The sequence below is a fragment of the Pelodiscus sinensis genome, chromosome 32 (genome assembly GCF_052426305.1).
Source record: "Pelodiscus sinensis isolate ZL-2025 chromosome 32, ASM5242630v1, whole genome shotgun sequence".
NCBI classification, from domain to species: Eukaryota; Metazoa; Chordata; order Testudines; family Trionychidae; genus Pelodiscus; species Pelodiscus sinensis.
This window is the reverse complement of record NC_143083.1, coordinates 8879879-8901226: the sequence shown is the minus strand read 5'-3', so window position 1 is coordinate 8901226 and position 21348 is coordinate 8879879. Positions and strand designations below refer to the sequence as shown.

Here is a 21348-nt window from a genome sequence, read left to right as displayed (position 1 = left end):
AACGTTAGTAAGTTTTATTGTGAAAAGAGACAGTGATTCTGTGAGGTACAAACAGCCCCTGATCCCCCCCTTCAAATTTCAGCTACAAAAAAAGCCAAGCCCCTTAGGAGACTCGGGTGCAAGTTAACCCTTCCAGGCCAGAGGTTACAGCTTCATTGACTAGAAGAGTCGTTACAGGCAGTGAAGGTGCGAAGGGCTTGGAAGCCTGTTACACCAGGAGAGCTGGAGGCCTGAATCAGCGTGAGGATCCAGCCACCCTGGCACTGGAGAGCCAGCCCCAATAGGGACCGGTCCTGCAACAAGACCCACAGTCTGGGCTTTTCACCCCCACCCCTAGATGGTGCTGTGTAGTCAGGAGCCCGGACAACACACATCCCAGGGGTCCAGGCGCACCCCAAGTTCAGGGCAGTTGCTGTGAAGTTCTGACCAAGCTGCTAATTAAGGGCACTTAGAGGCCTCCCCAGCTTAGCTCCGAGACGATGCTTCTGCTGTGGGCACATGTTCACCTGTGGAAGGAGCCCCCAGGGGAGCTAGGAAGGGCACAAGAGATCGACCAGGAAGAAAGCAAGGCCAACCGGGATCTCAGACTTATCTACATTAGGTAGCCACTGAGTCTACATGATTCCAACCCTCACGCCCATGTGAATCGCATGCCCTTCCTCCCCTCAAGCCAACTGCAGGGAGAAGGAGCCGTCTACGGTTCCTCCTTTGGCACAGGGGCTTGCTGGGCGGTGCTGTCTGTCCCCTGATCAGTTGCTTGCCGGGCTCCACAGCTAGCAGCTGCCTCCTCCTCCCCTTCCTTTTCAGCCGCTGGAGTTTTCGGTAGCTCCACCAGCCGGGGAGCAAACGGTCCCACGAGCCACGGCAGGGGGGTGTTCTGCACCACGTAGTCCAGCAGCTGGTCCATGGACTCCCGGGCCTTGGCCACCCGCTCCCGGCTCTGGGTCAGGATGGCGTGGGACAGGTCTTGGAAGGACTGGGCAGCAGCAAAGGAGGCGTGGAGCTCTTCCACGTGGTGGCGCAGCTGCCGGGCCTGGTCCTGCACACTGGTGGGGAGGCCCTGGACATTGGCCATCAGGCTCAGGCAAGTGGCTTGCAGCTGGTGGGTGATGCCGCGGAACATGACCAGTGTCTGAGACTCCACCTGCCAGGGAAGCACCGGTTGAGACGGGGGAATGTGACCCCCACCCAGTCTAAGAGGCCACTTTGCAGTAGCCTAGAACTCCTCCTGCCCCACCCCTTCCCCAGCAAAATACCTCGGGCTGTGCGGCACCCGAACCTCCTTCCCCTCCGGACTGCCTCCTGCTCCACTCCAGCCACATGCGGTGCAGTTTCTCCTGCCCATCATGGAGCTTCTGGTCCACACCCTGCTTGACGCTTTCAATCTGGCACGGGAGAGAAGAGAGAGCCAGACGTCAAGAGGCTGGGGGTCGGCCACCAGTGAGGAGTCACCAGGCCAAATCCTCCAGCTGGAGGAAGCGGTGAGCTCCTGTGTAGTTAGCGGCACTCACGCTGGCCTACAGGAGCGGAGGCCAGTCCTGGCCCCCTGCGATCGAGCCACGGCGCCTCGGTTGTGAGCCAAGACGGCCGAGCAGGGAGACGTGCACACACTAGACATGGTCTGCAGTCGAGAGGAGAACGTTCACTGAGGACAATCGTGAGTGCTCTGCCTAGGGAGGAGCAACCGGCTGCACACGTACAAGAGTGGGAAGGGACTGTCTAGGAAGGAGCCCTACAGTAAGGATCCAGGGGCCAGCGTGGACCACAAGCTAAAGAGGAGTCAGCAGTGAGACACTATTGGGGAAAAAAACCCGCATGATCCTGGGAGGCATGAACAGGCATGCTGAGAGCCCGACACGAGAAGTCTCTTCCGCTCTACTCTGGGCTGATTAGGCCTTCACTGGAGTAGTGTCCGGTTCTGAAATCGCTCTTCAGCAGTGTTAAGAAACTGGAAAAGGCCCAGAGAAGAACCACCGCAAAACTGGTGAAAGGCCAGAACACAGGACCTGTGAGGAAAGGCTGGAAGAACTGGTTAGTCTTGTTTGGGGGGAAGGGGAAGAGAAGGGACAGGATACAGGTTCCAGTATCTAAAAGGGTATTCCATGGAGAAGAGAGAACAATTGTTCTCCTTGGCTTCCGAGACTAGGAGGGGACGCAAGGGGCTTAAATTGCAGCAAGGGAAGTTTAGGTTGGACATTAGGAAAAACTTCCTGCCTGCCAGGGTGGTGAAACGCTGGAATAAGTTGCCCAGGGAGATTGAAGAGCCGGTTAGGCAGACACGGTCAGGCATGACCACGATGCTCAGTCCTGCCGGGAGGGCAGGGGACCGGACTCGACGACTCTCGAAGTCCCTTCCTGTTCTAGGATTCGGACTTTGGTCAGACCCGGGACAGAGTGCCTGGGAGGCGGCCGATCTGCCTTCTTACCAGCTCTATGGTTTGGTGGAGCTGGGACAGAGCCTCTTGGGTGCTCTGCCGGGCATCCCGCAGCTTGCCCAGGGAGTGCTGGTAGGCCCGGTGGCGCAGCTTGGTGGACAGGGACCCCAGGCGCACAAAGTAGCTCTGCTGCTGCTTCTGCTGCTCCACCTCGAAGCCTTCCACCGAGGTGGCCAGTTTAGCTGGGGAGGACGAGAGGGGACAGACGGGTCCAGCCAGCCTCCGGGGGAAGTCCCATCAGCCCAGCCAGTGTCTGGCCAAGGTCTGTGCTGCCGTCGGCTCCTCCAGTCACTGGACACAGGCCAGCCTGGGTGCTCATATTAACAGGACTTGCCCTGGGGCTCTATTGCAGGGGTGTGACAGCTGGGGGGGTCCATGACGGGGCAAGGGCCACCCCTCCTGCCCCAATATCATCCCTCCAGCCGGTGCTCACCCTCGGCTCTTCAGGGTTACGCAGCAGCACTGGGCCACTGGGCGCTCAGGATGCCACTGATCATTTAGTCATGGACCTTGGTGGCACCAACACCCAAAAGCAGCCGAGAAGGGCTGAGCTCAGGGACCATCCCTTGTGGGGTGGGGAGGGGAAGGAGAGTTGCTATGCACAGGCCTCCCTCCTGCGACAGTGCTCTGGTGTGGTACCTGCTGGCCAAGCTAGCTTGCGGCCTGGACGCAAGGGAAGGAGGAACACTCTTAATAGCGCCAGCAGCCTCCACCATCCCTACATCCCGCCACGCCCCGGCTCCCTGCCGGCCCATTCGCAGCGAGGCTGGGGCTGACCCAAGCTGCTTTGTTCAGCCCAATGGGCGGACACATTACCAGCCCGCTCGACTGAGCGTGCACCGACCTAGCTCCTGATCCGTCATGGGGAGGTAGTGATCCACCAGCTCTTCCGATTTCCCCAGCACGGCATCCACGCCCGTCGCCACCATCTGGCCCACCCTGGACCCCATGACGGTGCTCACGCCACTGGTCACCACCGATCTGGTCATCTCCACGCTGCCCTGGACGGCGCCTTTAGCCATGTCCACCACTCCGGTCACAGCACCCTTCGCGCCATTGACTGTGCTAGAGACGGCATCTCTGGCACCGGTCACTGTGGAGGACACCAGCTCCTTGGTGTCAGCTACAACCTAGGATTGAGGGACATGACCAAGGTCAGTAGTAACCAGCACAATTATCTTGGAAGACTTGCCTTCCCCAATCCAACCATCCAGACTACAGGGATGCAAGGCGCTGTGAGAGCACCCTCCAGGTCAGGAAGCCACCACCGATGTCCATCACTTGGCTTTCATCTCCACCTCCCTCTGGTGGAAGTTTACCTGTGGGCCAGCTCTCTGGCCTGCCCAAGGAAGTTCCTCCACCCAGGGTGGAGGAAGAGTCAAGTGTCTTGCCCAGCTGATGTGCTCAGGACTGGTCTGCCCAGGGAGTCAAGACCCCTTGTTTCACATCCCCCTTCCCCGCGATCTCCAAGCAGGGGGGCTCACCTTCTCCGTCGGCTGCTGAAGGATCGGCAGCTTCGCCTCCAGTTTATCCAGCCCCTTGCATGCGTACTCGTTCACTGTGGAGACTAGACAGAGAGCGCTCGGTTGCCTCACCCTCACCGTTGCCTGGCCTGGCCGAGCAGGCTGCTAACCCAGTCGGCTTTCAAGGGGCACCCCCAAGCAATGCCAGGCTGGGGGAGGGGAGGGAGGGCAGGTTGCAAGGCTGCTCAGGCGAGCATCAGCTAGTCTAAGGCAGGGAACAGTTCTCAGGTGCTGCTGCTTGGGACAGGGCCGGAGGTCAGAGCAGGACTGGATGCAATTCTGCAGTGAGCCAGGGAGGGTGCTAATGGCCCCCATTTCTCCAGTTACCCAAACCGGAGAGTTTCCCCAAAGACCAAGCTACAATCAGCCTCTGGGAAGAAGCTGACTCCACTGCCATGGCCCTGGCTCACCACTGCTCCTAGGAAGCCAGTGTCCCTTCAGTCTCCTGGGAGAGGAGACCGTGCATGGGACTAGGTCTTCACACAGATGGTTCAAGCCAGCTGGGGAGGCCCTGACCACAAGAGGTCCACAACGGGAGTCCCCAGCAAAGCTAGCAGCTGCTATGGGATGGACACTGGTGCCTTGCAGGGGCCTGATCTCTGGTGCAGTCTCACCAAGTGACTCTCGCTGCCTTGGAAGAGATTAGCCGAGGCGTTTGCTTGCGACTGCCCAGCCTCCAGCTGGCTGGAGTCCCAGCCCACGGCTCAGCTCCAGTGGATACAGTGAGAACACAGAAACCCAGCCGGGTGGGACGTGTCACTGCAACTCGGACAGCAGCACTAAGGGACAGCCAGGAAGTCCAGCTCTCTCCTCCCCAGCCAGAGAAGCAGCACACGGGGGGGGGAGGGGGGGCGCCCTTCGGGCAAGCGAGGGAGGCTTCTTGTTGGTCCTGCCGGTTAGCTGGGCCAAGGAAGGAAGTCGTCAAGCCTTCCCCAGTATTGGGACACAACGCCCAGGAAGTTAGGCAAGAGGCGAGCAACGTGCTCCAGCGCACAGCACGTCAAGCCTAGCTGGGAACAAACAGAGCCAGGAGAGCCCTGGTCCATTTCGCTACTCCCCCCCCCCCCCCCACCAGCCAAACCAATACTGCTCAGCACCTAGGATTGCCAGATGGTTTCAACAAAACTACCAGTCACTTGATCTGAGATTGGGGCGGGGGGAACCAACCAGTGGGGAGTAGGGTTGGCCAGGAGAAGGTCAGGGGAAGCAAGGCAGGCCAGGGGGGGGGATGAAGCAGGGCTGGCTGGGAGCATGCAGTTTCTGGGGTACTGCCCATCCAGGCAGGTCCAGCCCCAGGGATTCCATCCTGCCCCCCCCCGTGCTATGTAGTTGCGTACCGCCTGGCTGGAAGATGCGCTCACGCAGTGTGAGTAGGTCTACCAGCCAGGCAGTACACAGCTATGTACTGATACTCATGATAATATAAATGTCCAGTATTTTCTCCATTTCCTGGACAGAAAGCTCAAATACCGGACTGTCTGGTTCAAAACTAGACACCTGGCAACCCTACCAGCACCTCAGACAGGCCCCAGACAGGCTCCGCGCCCCCCCCCCCCCCCCCCCGCCCCGAAGGGACACACCTTCCTTTGCCAGGTCTGAGGGGACACCAGTTCATTGTTCAGAGCCAGCCTCCGTTCCCAACCTCTTTGCAAGATCCAGGCTAAGGGGCCCCCTTGCAGCTGCCAGAGCGACTCAAGGCCGCAGGGAGATCTGAAGCACAGCTACGAACATGGTGCAGAGCACGGGGACGTGCCCTGCCTTGGGGAGGGGTAATCTCCCAGAGCTGCGGATCTTAGCAAGGGCATCCGAGAAGGGGCCCTGCACCCGCCAGCGCTGCCTGGCTTCGGGGGCCACTCAGAGTCCTGCCTCGTTTCTGGCTGCCCAGCGGGTTCCAGGCCACCTCCGCCCCACCCCTCGAATGAGTAGGAGAGGCTGCACTAAGGCGAACTGTAATTCAGTGCTTCCGACTGTGGCTTCTCTAGGGTCAAGCGAGCACGGCGGTCGCACGTCACAGTGCACCCGGGAGGCCGAGGATTCTGTGGCAGAACAGCTAAGGAGGCTTTAAGGAGACCAAGATCCAGGGTAGTTCTGGCACCTCACTCGCTGGGTGGGACCACAACAGCCCTTCTGACTGGGGAGAGAACGCCCTTCGGGGATGTCTCAGGTGGAAGGTTCTGTCTCCCAGCGCTCACTCTGCTGCCAGGCCTCTCCCCGTGAGCCACCTCCAGAGAAGCGACCCAGCTTAGGTCTCCCACCTAGGGACGGGCCACTAGTTACTCCAGCTCCCCTGGGCCTCACAGCTGGACCCCAGGCCGCTGTCTGATTGCACACTCACTCTGCGGCTCCAGTTTGGTCAGGATGGGCTGGGCGCCCCCGACGGCCGCGGCAGTGATGGTCTTCACACCCTTCTCCGCCGCGTCGCAGACCGACCGGATGTACGGGTGGTTCTCCTTGGTGGAGGCGTAGGCCGTGGAGACCATGTCGTAGGTGGAGCTGACCAAGGGCAGGTTGGCCACCCTGCTCACTACGTTCTAAGAGACGGCCAAAATACAGTTAAAAGCGGCCGCGGCCACTGGGAAGGGCTGGCTCTGGGACTCCGAGGCTGAATCCTTGTCACTTAGAACTGGTCGCACCAAGAGCTGGAGCAACCCAACAGGCCCTTCTGTGCTCTAGCCACCGGGACATCACCAGCTCTGGAGCGGGGCATCTAGGCATACGGCCGGCTTGTCTAAGTCTGCCGAGCTCCTGCACCTCCTGTGACTTCAGTGGCTGCTGAGGACACCTGAAGACGAACAGGCTTCTTGGAGCGGAGGTTAAGCTTTGCTCATAGGGTTTGGCAGCACAGACCCATACCCAAGCAGATTAAAGCGAGTCGAATGGCACCCAATCTGGGCTTGCCTCCACAGCAAGCACCTCTAGGGTGCTGGCCAGCTGGGGGGCAGCCAGCTACCTTCATTAGCAGGGTATGGGTCTCCCTGGCACCTCCCAAGACCGGATCCCCTGTAGTGGTGAACCCCCCGCAACAGCGCCACTGCCGGCCTGGCTAGCAAGGGCCTGGCCTGAGCACACCAGGGCCCCACCCGAGGTTCCATCCGTGCGGGGACACACCCGGCAGCCTACCTGTGGGGGCTGATCTGGCTCCTCGCCCTGGGCAGGGGGGGCTGCAGCATTTTCGGTAGCAGACATGGTGAAGTCGGATGCCACTGGAAGAGACACGCGGGGCAGTGGTTACAGCTGTGGCTTGGGAGCCTGTGTCCTCGGCTTGCCCCTGCCGTCCTGGTGGGCCCAACAGCTCACGAGCCCAGTTCAGCACTTAGTCCCTTTCCTCCCCCACACCGGAGATGGTGGGGAGGCTGGGCTGAAAGGACCATCCGCACAGCAGGGTTGCCCTGGCTTTCCTAGCCTGTGCGGCCCCACAATGCCTCAGGCGCGGCCGCCAGGAGGAAGGATCTGCTCCTTCGCACTTCCCTCAGCATTGTGCTTAGACTGGCTAGATACTAGACAGGCCCACCGCAGTGGAGAGAGTTTGAACCCGGCCACAGCTGGGCTTCGATCACAGCACGGCTCGGGGGCCGCACACCGTGGCCCAGACAGCAAGCGTAGCTGCCCCTGCTGGTTTCTTACAAGCGCTGCCCTGAGAACTGCCCCCCCCTCCCCATGCACTTGTGACTTCCAAGGGGTGCCCATCAATGGCCTGCCTGCCCCCCTCCGCATCAACTGGGAGATTTTCTTCATTTTTGCTATTTAAAGAAGGGGGGGTCGGGGGGGGGGGGGGGAGAAGAGATCTTGCTTTGGTTTTGTTTGTCAGCACTAGAGCCAGCAGCACACGGTGCATCTGCAGCCACTCTGGGTCAGTGGCTTTCAAACAGGACTTTGTGGTGGGATGTCGGGCACTGGGGCTCGGAGCTGCAGGGGGGCACTAAGGCAGCTCCCTGCCTGTCCTGGCAGCACAAACTGTGCTGTGCCCCAGAAGTGGCCAGCAGCAGGCCCAGCTCCTGGGGGGCAAGAGGGGAGAAGCACACAGGGCTCCATGCCCTGCCCCCCTGTCCCGAGCACTAGCTCTATACTCCCATTGGCTGGGAACAGCTGCTTCTGGGGCACAGCCTGGTCTGCAGGGTGAGGCAGGAAGCTGCCTTAGCCACCCCCTGCACCGCTGACCGGGAGCTGCTCAAGGCAAACCCCTCTTGTCCCAACCCTGATCCTCTCCCCAAAGCAGAGCCCCCTGCTGCATCCCAAAGCTCCATCCTCAGCCCAGAGCCCACACTAGTCATTTTCTTCAACTGGGTCATGAGGGAAAAAAAAGTCTGAAAGCCACCACTCAGAATGCCCTCCGCCAACACAGGCAGCAGCATGAGCCCGGAAGCAAGCGGCCCTGGTGCAGCAGGAGGCTGTTCTGTTTCAGCACTGCTCTCCTTGAGGACTCAGGAGCCTGCCTGTTTAAGCAGGCAGAGGACACTGCACTGGAGTCAGACAACCTGTGGAACTCCTTGCCAGAGGAGGCTGTGAAGGCTAGAACTATAACAGAGTGTATAGATAATTTCCTGGGGGTTAGGTCCATAAAAGGCTATTAGCCAGGGGACAGAATTGGTGTCCCTGGCCTCTGTTTGTCAGAGGCTGGAGAAGGATGGCAGGAGACAAATTGCTTGATCATTGTCTTCGGTCCAACCTCTCTGGGGCACCTGGTGCTGGCCACTGTCGGCAGACAGGATACTGGGCTAGATGGCCCTTTGGTCCGACCCAGTCCGGCCGTTCTTATAGCCCACCCAGGCAGGAGGAATTTACACCCCATTCAGCTAAGGTCTCAGCTGTTGGTTACCAGTTTGTGGCAGCTGCCCGGCAATTGAAACACCAAGAGGCATCGAAGGCCTTAGGCTGTGAAGGGGCTTTGACCTCCCCATTGAGTTCAGCGTAGGGCAGGACACAATGGTCTCCAATTGTCAGTCAATTGGCACCCCAGTTGATCAGTGCACACTATCAAAGGGGTCCTATTGGCTTCCTACCTTCCTCTTCCCTGGAGGTCACATGGCTACATGCTGCCTCAGTGACAGAGCCAGAGGGGGTCCAGGCTAGTAGATTTTGTGCACCAGCCCCACTAGCAGGCTCTCATGGATATCTAGACTGGGTAAAGGACACATGGTCCATTTAAAATGTACCTCCTTATTGTTGCATTTGAATATTAGTGTCTCCCAAAGTTTCGAGAGCCCATCCTGGAACTGAGTGCTAGCCCTAGTGGCTGTGCTAAGCACAGCTGGAACAAACAGGCTATTTCAGAACATGATGTGCCTTTGACAGCATCTAGTTTAGTCAGTTTCACTTATTGCTCCCTTCTGGCCTGTCACTTCCCCCTTTGGATTTTGTAAGGGGCTCCCACAACAGGGCAAATAGAAACATTTATGAATGAGAAAGTGCAAGGCCATAAAACAGGGGTGGCGAACCCAAGGCCGGGGGCTGGCTGAGGCCGTCAACTTGCCTGGATCTAGCCCCCGAGGGTTAGAGCTCCCCCCAGCATTGGGGAGCACACACTGGTGGTGGTCCAGCCCCACGCACCGTCCCACCGAGGGGCTGGAGCACAAAAGCCTACTACCCTGGGCCCCCTTTGGCACTGACACAGGACGGAAATGGGAGGGTCTTTTGCCTTCTCAGTCAGGGACCACACCAGTGTGGGATGGTTTTTCTTTTTGCTTCTCACTTGCATGTGGCACCCCCCCCCCCCCACTGATTTTTCTTGGAGTCAGTGACCCCTGACCCCAAAAAAATGGTTCCCCACCCCTGCCATAAAAGCAGCAGGCAGAGCCCCTACCACCTGCTACTTAATTAACTAGATTTTGTTCTGTCTCTTTAAGACTTCCCAGCAGTCTCTGAGTTTAAGCCTAAAATTAAGGCCCTTTTCAGCCGAGAGGGTCTGGAGAGCTGCAAAGTGTCACCAACTTTGTATGCGATTCAGCAGGAAGTCGGTGTAGAGCAGCAGCTCCCTGGCCAGCCGTTTGTAACAAAGTGCTTGGACCAAGGAATCCAAGTGAAACGGATTCAGTTGTTACTCAAGCCCAAGTCATCAGAGGGGAAAAGAAAGTGAAGCGTCGGCGATTCGGATTCAGGAACCTGGGGAGCGAAGCTGCGTTTCTAGGAGGATTTCTAGCCCGCGCTTCGTTTTATTTTGGGGGGGGGGGGGAGCAGTCGGGCACGTAGACATTTCAGTCTTAACCCCGGCGACTTTGGCCCAAGGCTCACACCCCAGCTGGCTGACCAGCAGCGACAAGTGGTGAAGTTTGGGGTGACTCTGCGGAGTGAGGGTTGTTTTGAGCAGGCCAGGAGCCGGATCCCTTTTTACAGGGATTTCTTTGTACACCCCCCCCCCCACCTGCTTCCGAGAGAGCAACTGTTCTGGCTCCTAGCCGCCGGCTCTGAACGGGGGGGGTCCTTAGAGCGCTCGAGGGCACTGGGCACCCCCCCCCAACCCGGAGCGCAGTGCCAGCGGACGCCCCTCAGGCAACCTACCCAGGGGGTGCAGAGCCAGCCCCCCCCGGGCAAAGTCGCCCCAAAGAAAGTGCTGGGACGGGGCGTGGTAGAGCGACCGACCCCCCCAGAGCTCGGGCAGCCCGGCCAGAGCCGCTCCAAGTTTCCTTCCAGGCCCCCCACTCCGAGACCAAAGGGGGGGACCCCCCACTCACGCCAGGCGCTGCTAAGACTCCGCCTCTGTCCCGGTCCCGTCCCTGCGCGATGCCCCCGGTCCGTGCTCAGCTGATATAAAAGGGGAGGGGGGTGGAACTGGCTGGTTACATGGCAGGCAGCCGGAGCCAATCCGCGAAGGGGAGGTCTCTGCCCAGGCCAATCAGAGAGGGTGGAACGCAGAGGAATGGAATGTTGCGGGCTCGTAGCGGGCGTGGGGTGGCGCACGTGTGTGGCGGGGCGCTCGCAAGCGGGCGTCGGGGCGTGACGCAGCCTATGGGGGTTTCCTGCCGTGGACTGGCGGGAGTTGGCCCGGGGCATCCCAAGGACGCTGGGGGGCTGGAGGAGAAAGGGGGGTACTGATTCAGAAGGGGGGAGGAAGTAAAGGCAGCATGGAGGGGCGGGGACTCTCTCCAGGGGGGGCAAGGAGCCGAGTGAGTGAACCAGATGAGCTGAAAGCTGGAAAGGGATAACACAGCTGGCACCACTGTGACTAGGTCCACTGGGGTCACCCTGCTGTAATGGGGAACAGCATTTGGCCCTCAGCTCCCCCCCATGCTCCTATTCTATTCCCTGCACTCTGATCTGCAACGTTTGCTCTGGCCATAGAATCATAGAATCATAGAACTGTAAGAGACCACAGAAGGTCATCAAGTCCAGCCCCCTGCTCTAGGCAGGACCTACTGGCCCCTGCCGGTGGCCTACCTTGTTGACTGGGTGGTGGCAGCGGTGAGGGTCGGTACAGAGAAGACGCGGGACCAGAGTGTCACAGTCAGCAGGCTACCAGGACAGTCGAGCACGGCCATGCTCGGGAACTGGGGCTATAGGCGGCACAGCTGCCTTTATGTAGCTCTGGCTAAGTTCATGGTCCAATAAAAATGATCAGAATTTCCAGTTGCAAGGGATTTGCCGCCAGGAAATAGTCTTAGGAGGACCAGGCCAATCCTTCCATGCGGCTGGGCTGCCTTCCTGCCCCAGCCTTGCCTGCCTCCCAGGATTTCAGACAGAGCCCGACCTCCCTGAGATGCTGGGGCGCATGGGAGGAAGAGAGAGTAGCTTGTCATCTTGCTTCAGCTGGCCAGCTCCACAAAGCCACAGGCTGAACTGCAGTAGCGCTGAGCACCTGCAGCCCTATTAACTGCAGCCGGAGTTGGGAGGACCCAGCACCTTTGAAAATTCAGCCCTGGAACATGAGCACAAGCCCCTGAAAAGAAGCTTAGAATGGCAGGGCTAACAGGGAATAATGGGATGAGATTAAACAGCCGAATCCCCATCTTGAACTGCCCAGACCAGATGAGCCCAGTGCCCCAACACCCGGAGTGACCTACAGGCACTGGAGCTATTTTACATCTGGGGATGCCTCCTGATCCCCCCCGCATCCAGCCCCCTAGGGGCAGGGTGGGGGACACAGCCACCAGGCGAGGTGCAGTAGGGGCTGAGCCTAGCTTGGCACATCTCTGCAGAGCCCACGAGGAGGGTGATGTAATGGACACAGCAAATACAGGAGGTTTTTGTACCACTGTTTCCTCTGGTATTCAGGACTAAGTTGCCATAGCAACTCCATGAGCATGTTGCATCTCAGCCCTTGGATACACACACAACATCTTCTGGAAAGAGACCGAGGGGTTCTGATCCAAGGGCTGAGCACCCTCCGCTCTCATTGACTTCCCAGGGGATTGAGGGCTCTCAGCTCCTTGCAGGATCGGGTCAGTGTCTGGTGTCCTGTCTGTTGTGGTAACTGACTTGTGGAGCTATGTACCTCCCAGGTGTACGATGGGCCCAAACCATTGACTTCAGGGTGTGGTTTGTGCTTATGCCAGGCTGGCTGGGCAAAGATGGGGTAAAGTTACCCCCCAAATTGGAGTGTAACAAATTGAGCAAAGTCCCCCTAAAGCAGCGTTTCTCAACCAGTGGTACAAGTACCCTTAGGGGTACTCAAGAGAAGTCAACACCACTGAAATTTGGAGAAAACTGAATTTTTGTTTCAAGTTTTACAGCGCTTTATTATTTTTGTACTTTTTACACCCACAAATTTCATTGCCTGCCTGCCTACGATTAAATTGTTTAAACAAATGTGTTGAAATGGTAAAAAAAAAAAAATCGTGTGTCTGAAAACTGTAGGTACTGGGAGTACTTATAATTTTTTTAAAGGGGTACTTTATAAAAAAAGGTTGAGAAACACTGCCCTAAGGTTTGGAAGGGATCAGATCCAGGGCGCTCTGGTTTGCCTCCTTGTGGACGGACAAACCCAAGCCGTGAAGTTCAAGCTGCGGTCACCAGACAGGTGGTTTGGGTTCTGTGCTTTGCTTTGGGCCCATCTCTTGAATGGAAGTACGTTGATTAGTACGGCAAGGTGCATAGAGGAGGGGCTTGTAAATTGTTGCTGACTCCTCACGGGGACTGGGTGAAGACACGGAGCACGGAGCACAGGCATGACCCTCCAGCCAGGCACGTGAAACTAAGTGACCACAGGAAAGTGAGGACTTCCTGTTTCACTGCTCTGTGTGCGTGTGTTTCGTTAACCTGGAGTCTAACAAACTAGATTTGCCAATTTGGTAAGTGCTGTCACCAACAGCGGGATGGAATTTAATTTGAATAACCCCTTTTATTGAGCCCTGGGATCTGATTTTAAGGTTAGGTTCTTTTCAAATCTTACTCTGGGGGCTGTATTTCTCAGATCAGAATAGTTCATTTTTCTGAACCAGTCAAGAGTGTGCTAATTCACCCACCATCACACCAGTCCATAGCCTCCTGTTCATTGATCAAGTGAGGTACAACAAATATTCTAGGCATGTACCAAGCACAACTACACATGAAGTCTGTAAGTAGATCCTGCAGACTGTGCTGGGGCCTTACGACTATACCCGAGAGCAATGCAAGTTGCCAGGATTTCATAATGTATTTATTCATCATCAGTTTCCGATTTTCTAGTATCTCTAGTGCATTTACCACACTTCAGTAATCCTCCGAGAAGTTGCCCGTTGGGCTGCTCTTATGTATGTGTTGTTTGTAGAGGGACTAGTTTGAAATATCAAAGGCAATTGCTTCAAGTTTGAAATGCTCTTAGGCTACTGTACTTGGATAAACACAGGAGAAGGAGGCACATAATCATAAATGTGTAAACCAGAGGCTTTGAGAAGGAAGAGTGAAGTTGGCTCTAGCCTTATCTAAGGGCCAGCTGGCTTTTAGCTCATAGGGTAGAGCCTTATGCCTTTAGCCCCTCAAGTCCAAGGTTCAAGGCCGCCTGTTGACAACCCAGGTCTGTTTGCATGGCTGAGTTAAAATTAGGGCCCCCATGTGGTTCATTTTGCCCTGTTCTGGCCACCCCAACTTTTGACAAGCTTGGGCGTTTGTTCTTGTTGTTAGGCTAACTTGATCAGTTGGCAAATAGGACAAATGAACACTTTGGCCAAAAAAGTGGGGTGCTGAGGAACATGTATGCATGGGGGGGGGGGGGATTGAGCAGTGATGTCAGCCCTGCACAGGGGGGCAGGGAGGGCTTGGGCTCAGGCTATCCCATGTGGGGTCCTGTTCTCCCTTTGGGAAATCTGCAGGGGGGGGCTAGAAAACATGTTATAGTGGGGGGTCTGGGAGCCAGTGAACCAAACTGTAAACCGTGGAAATAATGGAACCCGCTTCCAGCCAGGGGTGCGATCAATCTCTTCCCCCCCCCAGCACCCTGAGTTCCAGCGTCTATAGAAGTATGGTCACCCTAGTTCAAATCCAAACGGGGGCTCTGGAGAGAACGCAGGCGCAAGGAGGGCACCGACAGGTACTGATCTTAAAGAACACAGAGCAACACAACCTCGGAAATGAAATCACACGGCTTCCATCCTTGTAACCTGGTAACCGAGAGCTGGGGGACCGGCCCTCAAGTCTGGTCGCATTTCCGGATTCTGCAGCTGATTTATGGGGTCCCATACGGTGTCCACATGTTTGATATGCAGGTTTCACAGTTCCCTGGGGAAGGAGCACCCTCTGCTTTCTATTAAGCACTTGCCAAATAGCTTTTAGCTTCTGTTTGGCTTTTCTGCTGCTTCTGCAGCCAGCCAACAGACGGCGTTGTTGTCTAACACACGACCGAGCTCCTTTTCCTTCGCGAGTCCGCCTGGTCTATTCATTTGTTTCACTTCCAGCCCCATCACGAACAGGTTTTTCCTCTTTCTTGAAGCAAATTCTTTCATATTCCAAAGATACCCCAGGTTTCGGTGTAGTCTCCCCTTCTTGTGCCACCGCATTCATCATGCTTCTGCAGGGCAACAGGCGTTTAGCAGGAAAAACAAACCAAGTTCCTTCTAGTTCCTCTCCATTTGCTAGACATTGGCTGCCTGTTCTTGGGGTATATCGAAGCATTTTGCATTCTGTAGGGCTTGCCACGCAAGAGGGTACTTTGAAGGCGATTCACATATGGAAAGCCCGTGTCTTTGATTTCAGTCACATTTCAGTCCGTCAAAGCAGAGGCATGGACAAGCGTCACATGTGGGGTGAAAACTTATTGGTTTGGATTCCTCTGGGGTATCAGAGAGTTTGACCTCTGGTAACTTTGGTGGTTCTTTTCCCCCCTGGATGCTGCAGTAAATTATTCCTTAAGTAGCTTGCATGATTTATAACCCTACACCCCCCTGGGAAACTTCCTGTCCTGTCCAGGGACACAGCGGCCATTTTGCAGAGGAAAACAGACGGGTTTTCTTGCCTGTCCCCTGGTAGCAGATCTCTTTAGCGGGAGGGGCGTTTCATCCCCCGCTCACTTCTGGAGTCACCGGTTGAAGGGTCTAACAACTAGCTGGGAAAGAGTCTTGGGCCAGCATGGGGGTTTTCCTTTCCTGAGGACCCTGCACGTCAATTTCAGCCTCATTCGGCGCCCCAGACGAGTGGGGCAGGGGTGGGGGTATAGATCTGCTTGTTTGCAGACTGCTCGGAATACGCGGGGGATGGGGGATTTAGTTGCTGAGGAAAAGGAGCAGGCAGGGAGCACTGGTAACTTTTAACCAATATATCCCATATTGGGCATCTAGCTCTTGAGCCTGCATCCCATGCTGGGAGCTGTCACTGGTGGGTCAATAACTTCTAGGGGAGAAGCCAGGGGGCAAGGCCCCAAAATGCAGCTTCCCAGATTCAGTAGGGCAGATCCCGCCGAGGGAGGCCGGCCGATGGACCCGGGGCATTTGTATGGCAGAGGAGATGACAGGAGGAATTGGACCCACCCCGGATAGCTTGGAGCCCCACTGCAGTGGCTTTGGGGGTCCCAGCCCCCCCTCCCTGCAGCAGGATGCGCTCTGCGACTGTCTCCTCAACCGAGCAGGATAGAAGCCCCACCACTTAAGGGTTGGTTCAAAGCTTGGAAAAGTGGGTTCATTCAAAGCTTTGAAAAGTGGGGTTCCCTCCAGCCCCGTGCTGTTCTGTGAGGTGCCCCCTCCTTCGGGGCCCCTTGTAGGCTGGGTGCTACACAGCCCGGGATCTGGGGCAGGTGGAGGCTGCACTGTGAAATCAGACGGCTGCGCCTCGTCAGCGGGACTGGTCCCAAGACGAGTGCTTTCCTCTACCGTCGGCTTCCCCCTTTCCTCTACCACCAGCACACAGCTGGCCGCTCTCTGGCTTGTGAGGGGGCCAAGCGGTGGCAGATCACAGGAGGAAAGCTGCCTCCAAGCCCGTCACTGGCGGCAATAAGACGCCATGCTTGGCATAAGACATCTGTAGATTTGTGACCACTTTCCCCCAGGGGCAGAGAGATTTTCATCCCTCATCTGGCAGCCGGCGAGTAACCGCCCCGATCACGGACATGCAGGGCCGGATTAAGTGGGGGGCCCTATGGGAGGCACCTGATGTCAGCTGTAAGGTGCGCCAGGGGGCGGGGCCGTGCATGTGCTGTGCGCCCGGGGGCGGAGCCGCGCCATCGTTGCGCGCCTGCTGCCTGGGGTGCAGGAATGGCTCAAGCCGGCCCTGCGGACACGGACTCCCTTTTGGCACATGCGGATCTGGCTGTGACCATGGCCACTGGGTCCATCTCTCAAAGGGCTAACCTGACCCCTTGGCCTTCGGGGAAGGGCATCCAGAAGTCGGGACTGAAGTTGCAACTCAGGATCCTCTTTAGAGCAAACCAGCTCGCAGGAGGCCCCCCGCCGGAGTCTGCAGATGATGGAAGTTCTGAGAAGGGTCCAGGCTTCCCAAGACCACCAGCTGAACTTCACCCCCATGAGCCTCTCTTCTCCACCCCCTCCCCCAGTGAAACAAGGACCCGTCCCTGTCCCCAGTGGCAACTGTGTTTATTTTCAAGCTACACCAACCACCAGCAGCCACTGTGTGTTACACAAAGGCCCCGCCACCCACGCTGGGGTCCGGAGGCAGCGCTGGCTCTCGCTTTTTATTGGCGTGATAAATCAGGACAAATTGCGCAGCAGCTTTAAACAATTCCGTTTAATTTAAACCTTCCTGAGGACCCTAGTTCCGCCATAAATTTGCCGGCGAGACGTTAACGTGCAACAGTCGATGGTTTGTTTCCAATTAAAAAAACACAATGGCTGCAATCGACCAAGCACGAGGGCCAGGACAGGCACAGAGACGGAGGTGACATTGACCAGAGCGCAGGAGTTAGTCTTCGTTTGTGTCCCCCTCTTTCTAGAGCCGTGTTTTCCTTCCAACACCCAACCTCCTGGACCGTTGGGACCTGGATGGGACGCCTGGTCCTAGGATCTTTCAGGGGCTAACAGAGGCCTGGGATGGGCGGGGGAGGCGGGGGGGCTTCTGTTCTGGGACCTTGCCTGGGGAGCATCTAGCCAGCTTGCAACTGCTGGGCTTTGCTGGTCCAAGGAGACGCTTCGAAGGCATGTGGCTGAACTGGGCCGACTCCCCTGGGTAGCCAGATTGACTCGGTCCTATTAGATTCCACTCCACGTAGAGGACCTCTTCTTGATGGGGAGCAGCAGGGAGGGGAAGTCCTGGCCATAGCCAGCTCAGAAGGGAGCCCTGCGTATTTTAGGACAGAGCAACCTGTGGGTCGCGGCTGTTTTTCGGGGGGGTCATAGTGCTTTGATCTGGGCCGGCCACTATTTCTGTTTTCCCGGCTCGGCGTCCGATGTACATGCAGCGGGGGTGGCAGGAGAGTGGACCGGCACTTTAAATTAAATGTTCCCGGCACTTTAAATTAAAATGTTCCCGGCTTTTTTTTTTTTTTTTGCTCAACAAAATTTTTCCCAGCTCCGGGGGTTGCGAATGAAAAAAGGTTGAGCACCACTGTCTTAGGACATCAAACAGTGAGCTTAAATAGCAGCAAGGGAGGTTTAGGTTGGACATTAGGAAAAACGTCCTCCCTGTCAGGGTGGTTAAACACTGGAATAAATTGCCCAGGGAGGTTGTGGAATCTCCATCTCTGGAGATATTTAAGAGCAGCTTGGACAGACGCCTGTCAGGGGTGATCTAGACGGTGCTTGGTCCTGCCGTGAGAGCAGGGGGCTGGACTCGATGACCTCTCGAGGTCCCTTCCAGTTCTAGTGTTCTGTGGTTCTATCTTGCTGGGTGCTCTCTTTGGGAGCAGGCAGGGGCCTTGCTCAAGTCCAGGGATCCTAATCCAAGCCAACCCCTTCCAGAGCGAACTCCAGTCCCTGAGGTTTCCCATAAAACCCGCCTCCCAGAGCCACCCAACTCCCACGACACAGGCACCTCGGGGCTTCCAAGGCCACTCGGTGCACAGCTGGCGGTGGGAGTTGGGTGCCAGGCTCAGAAGCTGGGGCCTGAAGAAGGATAGATTCCAGGTGGCAGCTATAGCCTGTGTCTGCACTTTTTGCTGGGGTGGGGGTTCTGTTGGGTGTTTAGTGGGGACCACCCCTCAGGAGCAGGGCTGGGGGGAGATCCCTGGGGCCTGTCCCTGAGGCACTGGAGGGGTGTCTGAAGGTGTCAGCCAGGATGGCATAGAGGGGTGGGAGTCGGGGGGTGATGGGTTCTTCTCTCTCCTGCTGCAGCTGGGCTCAGGCAGACATTTGATCCGTGACCCAGGGTGAGCTGGCAAGTGGGCAAGGGGAAGGGTAGGGTGATGGGCACGGCTGGAATTCCTTGGTAAGGAAGGTAACAACTTCATGCCCATGTCGCGCTGGCATTGCCCCCGCCTCGGCCGCGGGAGGCCTAGGGAGCGTGGCCCGGAGTGGGGCTACAGAGGCCTGGGCGCTCTGCCGGTGCAGCTGAGCAGGAAGCAACAAGACCCTCCTTGGTGGCCGCTGCTACCGCCTGGCCCCGGAGGCTCTCGGGGGCGGCGCAGAGGGTGCGCTGGAGGCCGTAGAAGCCGAGTGAGCGGCCCGTCGCCCACTGCATGAAGGAGAGCATGGCGCAGTCGCACACCCATGGGTTCCCAGAGAGATCCAGCTCCAGCGCCAGGCTCTGCTCCGAGAAGCAGGGGGCCAGGTGGGCCAGGCTGTTGTTGGAGAGGTCGAGCAAGGCCAGCTGGCCCAGCGCTCCGAACAGCCGGGTCGGCAGGGCGCTCAGGTTGTTGCTCTGGAGGAAGAGGTAGCGGAGGCGCGGCAGCAGGTCGAAGGTGTGTTCCGCCACCGTGTGGAGCCGGTTGCCTTCCAGGTTTAACCGCTCCAGGCTGGGCAGGCCGGCCAGCATGTCCGGAGTCAGCTGGTCCAGCAGGTTGTGGGAGAGGTCCAGGCTTTGCAGGCTGCTCAGGTTGCCGAAGCAGTTGGGAGGCAGGTCCCGCAGCTGGTTATTGGACACATCGAACCTCTCCAGCCCCCCCATGGTCTGGAACCAGCTGGCGTTCAGGGCCCCCAGCCTGTTCCCGTTCAGGACCAGGTGCTGCAGCGGGCTACGGGAGCTGGCGATCGCCGGGGGCAGCGTTTCCAGGAGGTTGTTGGTGAGATCCAAGACCCGCAGCGCAGGCAGCTCCTGGAAGAGGCCTGCGGGGAGGCTCCTCAGCTGGTTGCTGGAGAGGTGCAGCTCTCGGAGCTGGGGCAGCGCCCGCAAGTCCTGCAGGGCCTCCGGGCCGATGCGGGAGAGGTTGGTGAACTCCACGGAGATGAGCTGGGTCTCCTTGGGGAAGCCGCTGGGGAAGCTGCTGAGGGCCAGGAAGGTGCAGACGAAGTGTGTGATGTTGCTGGGGGTGGGCGCAGGTGGGCACGGGGCTCCCAGCCAGCAGGGCAGGGAGGACAGGAGGGCAGCCAGCACGGCGATCCCTGAGCGGCCCATCCTGCGGGGAGAAACACGCCGGGCCGTCACGAGCCGGCAGGGAAGGGGCCGCGCGCGGCCGGGGAAGCGGAGGCTGAGCGGGGAGGCCGTGCCCACGCAGGGCTCCTCAGACGTGCCCGCCAGCCCTAGGCTCTCCCCCCACCGCATCCTGCCGATACTGCTCCATCCTCACCCACCGGGCCCCCGCCTCCCCAGGTCCTACAGCCCTGTTCAGAGTCTCACCTTGGCATCTCTACCCAGGCTGCACCCCCGCCCCCGTCCCCAGCCTGCTGGAGGGGCTCCTGGCTGGCAGAGCGGCTACTAGCGGCCCTGCGGCTGCAAATCTCCTCTGATGGGCCACCTGGGGACTCCCTTAGCACCAGGGACCCCCTGGGGAGCACCCAGGCCTGGCTCTAGGCCGCCCCTCCCCAGCCCAGCCTAGGGGGGAGGGCAAAGGGGGCTTGACCCGGGCACCGCTTCCCTTGGCCTGTTGAGCGGCTCCTGGGGCCGTGAGTCCTGACCTGACGCCGGGCACTAGATGGGTCCTCAGGCCGCCCCTCACCCAGGGCAGGTCGCATCGAGGCCCCGGATCCCCGGCCGGGCTAGGGGCCCTGGCTCACGGCCCCCGCAGTGGCCTCATTCCCGCAGGTTCTGAGCACCCAGCGCCCCTATGAGGGCAGCAGGAGCTGCGGGTGCTCAGCACGGCTGGGAATTGGGGGGCTCCTGAGCACCCCCCGGAGTATTCTCCTGGCTGGGGTGCGCTCTGGGTCCCTGCCCCCCGGCCCCGCACACTGGCTCTGCCATTCCGACTCTCCCCAGCCGGACGCGACAGCCGTTTGCTTAGCGCTGAGTCTGTCTCTACCTTTCCCTGATCCCCCTCGCCGAGCCGTCTCTGGCCGCTCTCCTCTGCCGCCGTCGGGACACTGCCCTGGGTATGCCGGGGCAGGGGCTTGGAGCCGTCCCATCAGCCAGCCCCTCGGCCTTGGGGCTGAGAGCATGGAAGGGGCGTGAGCCGGGCGGCCGGAGGCCTCCTTCTGGGCCATGCTCCCGGTTTTGCCTTGTTGCGAAATCGCCTCTTTGCCAAGGCCGTGGCAGGGAGGGCCGACGGGCCGGAGCCCGGGCTGCTGGAAAGCGGCATCACTGAACTGGACGGCGCCGGGCTGGCTTACCCCTGCTGCGGATTTGGCCCAGCGCCTGTGCTCGCTCCCCCCCCGTCCCCACCTTTGTCCCCTGCTTGGTCAGAGGGGCAGGGGCTTAGTGGCTCCTTGTTCCAGCTCCAACCACGCTTGGCCCTGGAGGCACCCGCCCGAGGGCAGAGCGGGGGCTGGGCACGTTGTGCCCCCGGTGCCCTGGGGCCAGAGCCTGCCAGGGGAGCAGGGCGGGGATGAAGAGGTCCCTGTCTCGCATGCGCCCTTCCTGAGCCCCCCGGCGCGGGGGTCTGAGTGTGGGGCTCTGCCCTGCCCCCCTCCATGGCAGGGGCCCAGTTGCAGCAGGGAGCAAAGTGCACCTTGACAACCCCCCCCTCCGTGTTTACCGTGGCTGGGATTTGCATCGGTTTCGCTCTGATTGAT

At 58.6% G+C, this 21348-nt stretch overlaps 2 protein-coding genes across 2 annotated transcripts; both read right to left on the bottom strand.

The window, feature by feature from the left end:
* Window positions 1-10772, bottom strand: LOC102446470 (perilipin-3-like). Its single transcript, XM_075903045.2, has 8 exons — window positions 10627-10772; window positions 7079-7161; window positions 6294-6489; window positions 3920-4002; window positions 3280-3565; window positions 2427-2617; window positions 1257-1385; window positions 1-1144 (listed from the first exon to the last, which is right to left on the bottom strand). The coding sequence occupies exons 2-8, from the start codon at window positions 7142-7144 to the stop codon at window positions 695-697; spliced, it is 1401 nt and encodes a 466-aa protein (XP_075759160.1). The 5' UTR covers window positions 7145-7161; window positions 10627-10772; the 3' UTR covers window positions 1-694.
* A 6251-nt stretch (window positions 10773-17023) lies between these two features.
* On the bottom strand, window positions 17024-20790 carry LRG1 (leucine rich alpha-2-glycoprotein 1). The gene is made up of 2 exons (XM_075903046.2): window positions 20640-20790; window positions 17024-19799 (listed from the first exon to the last, which is right to left on the bottom strand). Exon 2 carries the CDS (start codon window positions 19796-19798, stop codon window positions 18740-18742), a length of 1059 nt encoding a protein of 352 aa, XP_075759161.2. The 5' UTR covers window position 19799; window positions 20640-20790; the 3' UTR covers window positions 17024-18739.
* Between the last annotated feature and the right edge of the window lie 558 nt (window positions 20791-21348).

Coding starts and splice junctions, on each gene's coding strand:
- LOC102446470 (XM_075903045.2), bottom strand. CDS start 7,144: ATGTCTGCTACCGAAAATGCTGCAGCCCCCCCTGCCCAGGGCGAGGAG. Junction 3,566..3,919: donor TTCAGCAGCCGACGGAGAAG/GTGAGCCCCCCT, acceptor CCTCAATCCTAG/GTTGTAGCTGACACCAAGGA. Junction 1,145..1,256: donor CGGGTGCCGCACAGCCCGAG/GTATTTTGCTGG, acceptor CTTCCCTGGCAG/GTGGAGTCTCAGACACTGGT.
- LRG1 (XM_075903046.2), bottom strand. CDS start 19,798: ATGGGCCGCTCAGGGATCGCCGTGCTGGCTGCCCTCCTGTCCTCCCTG.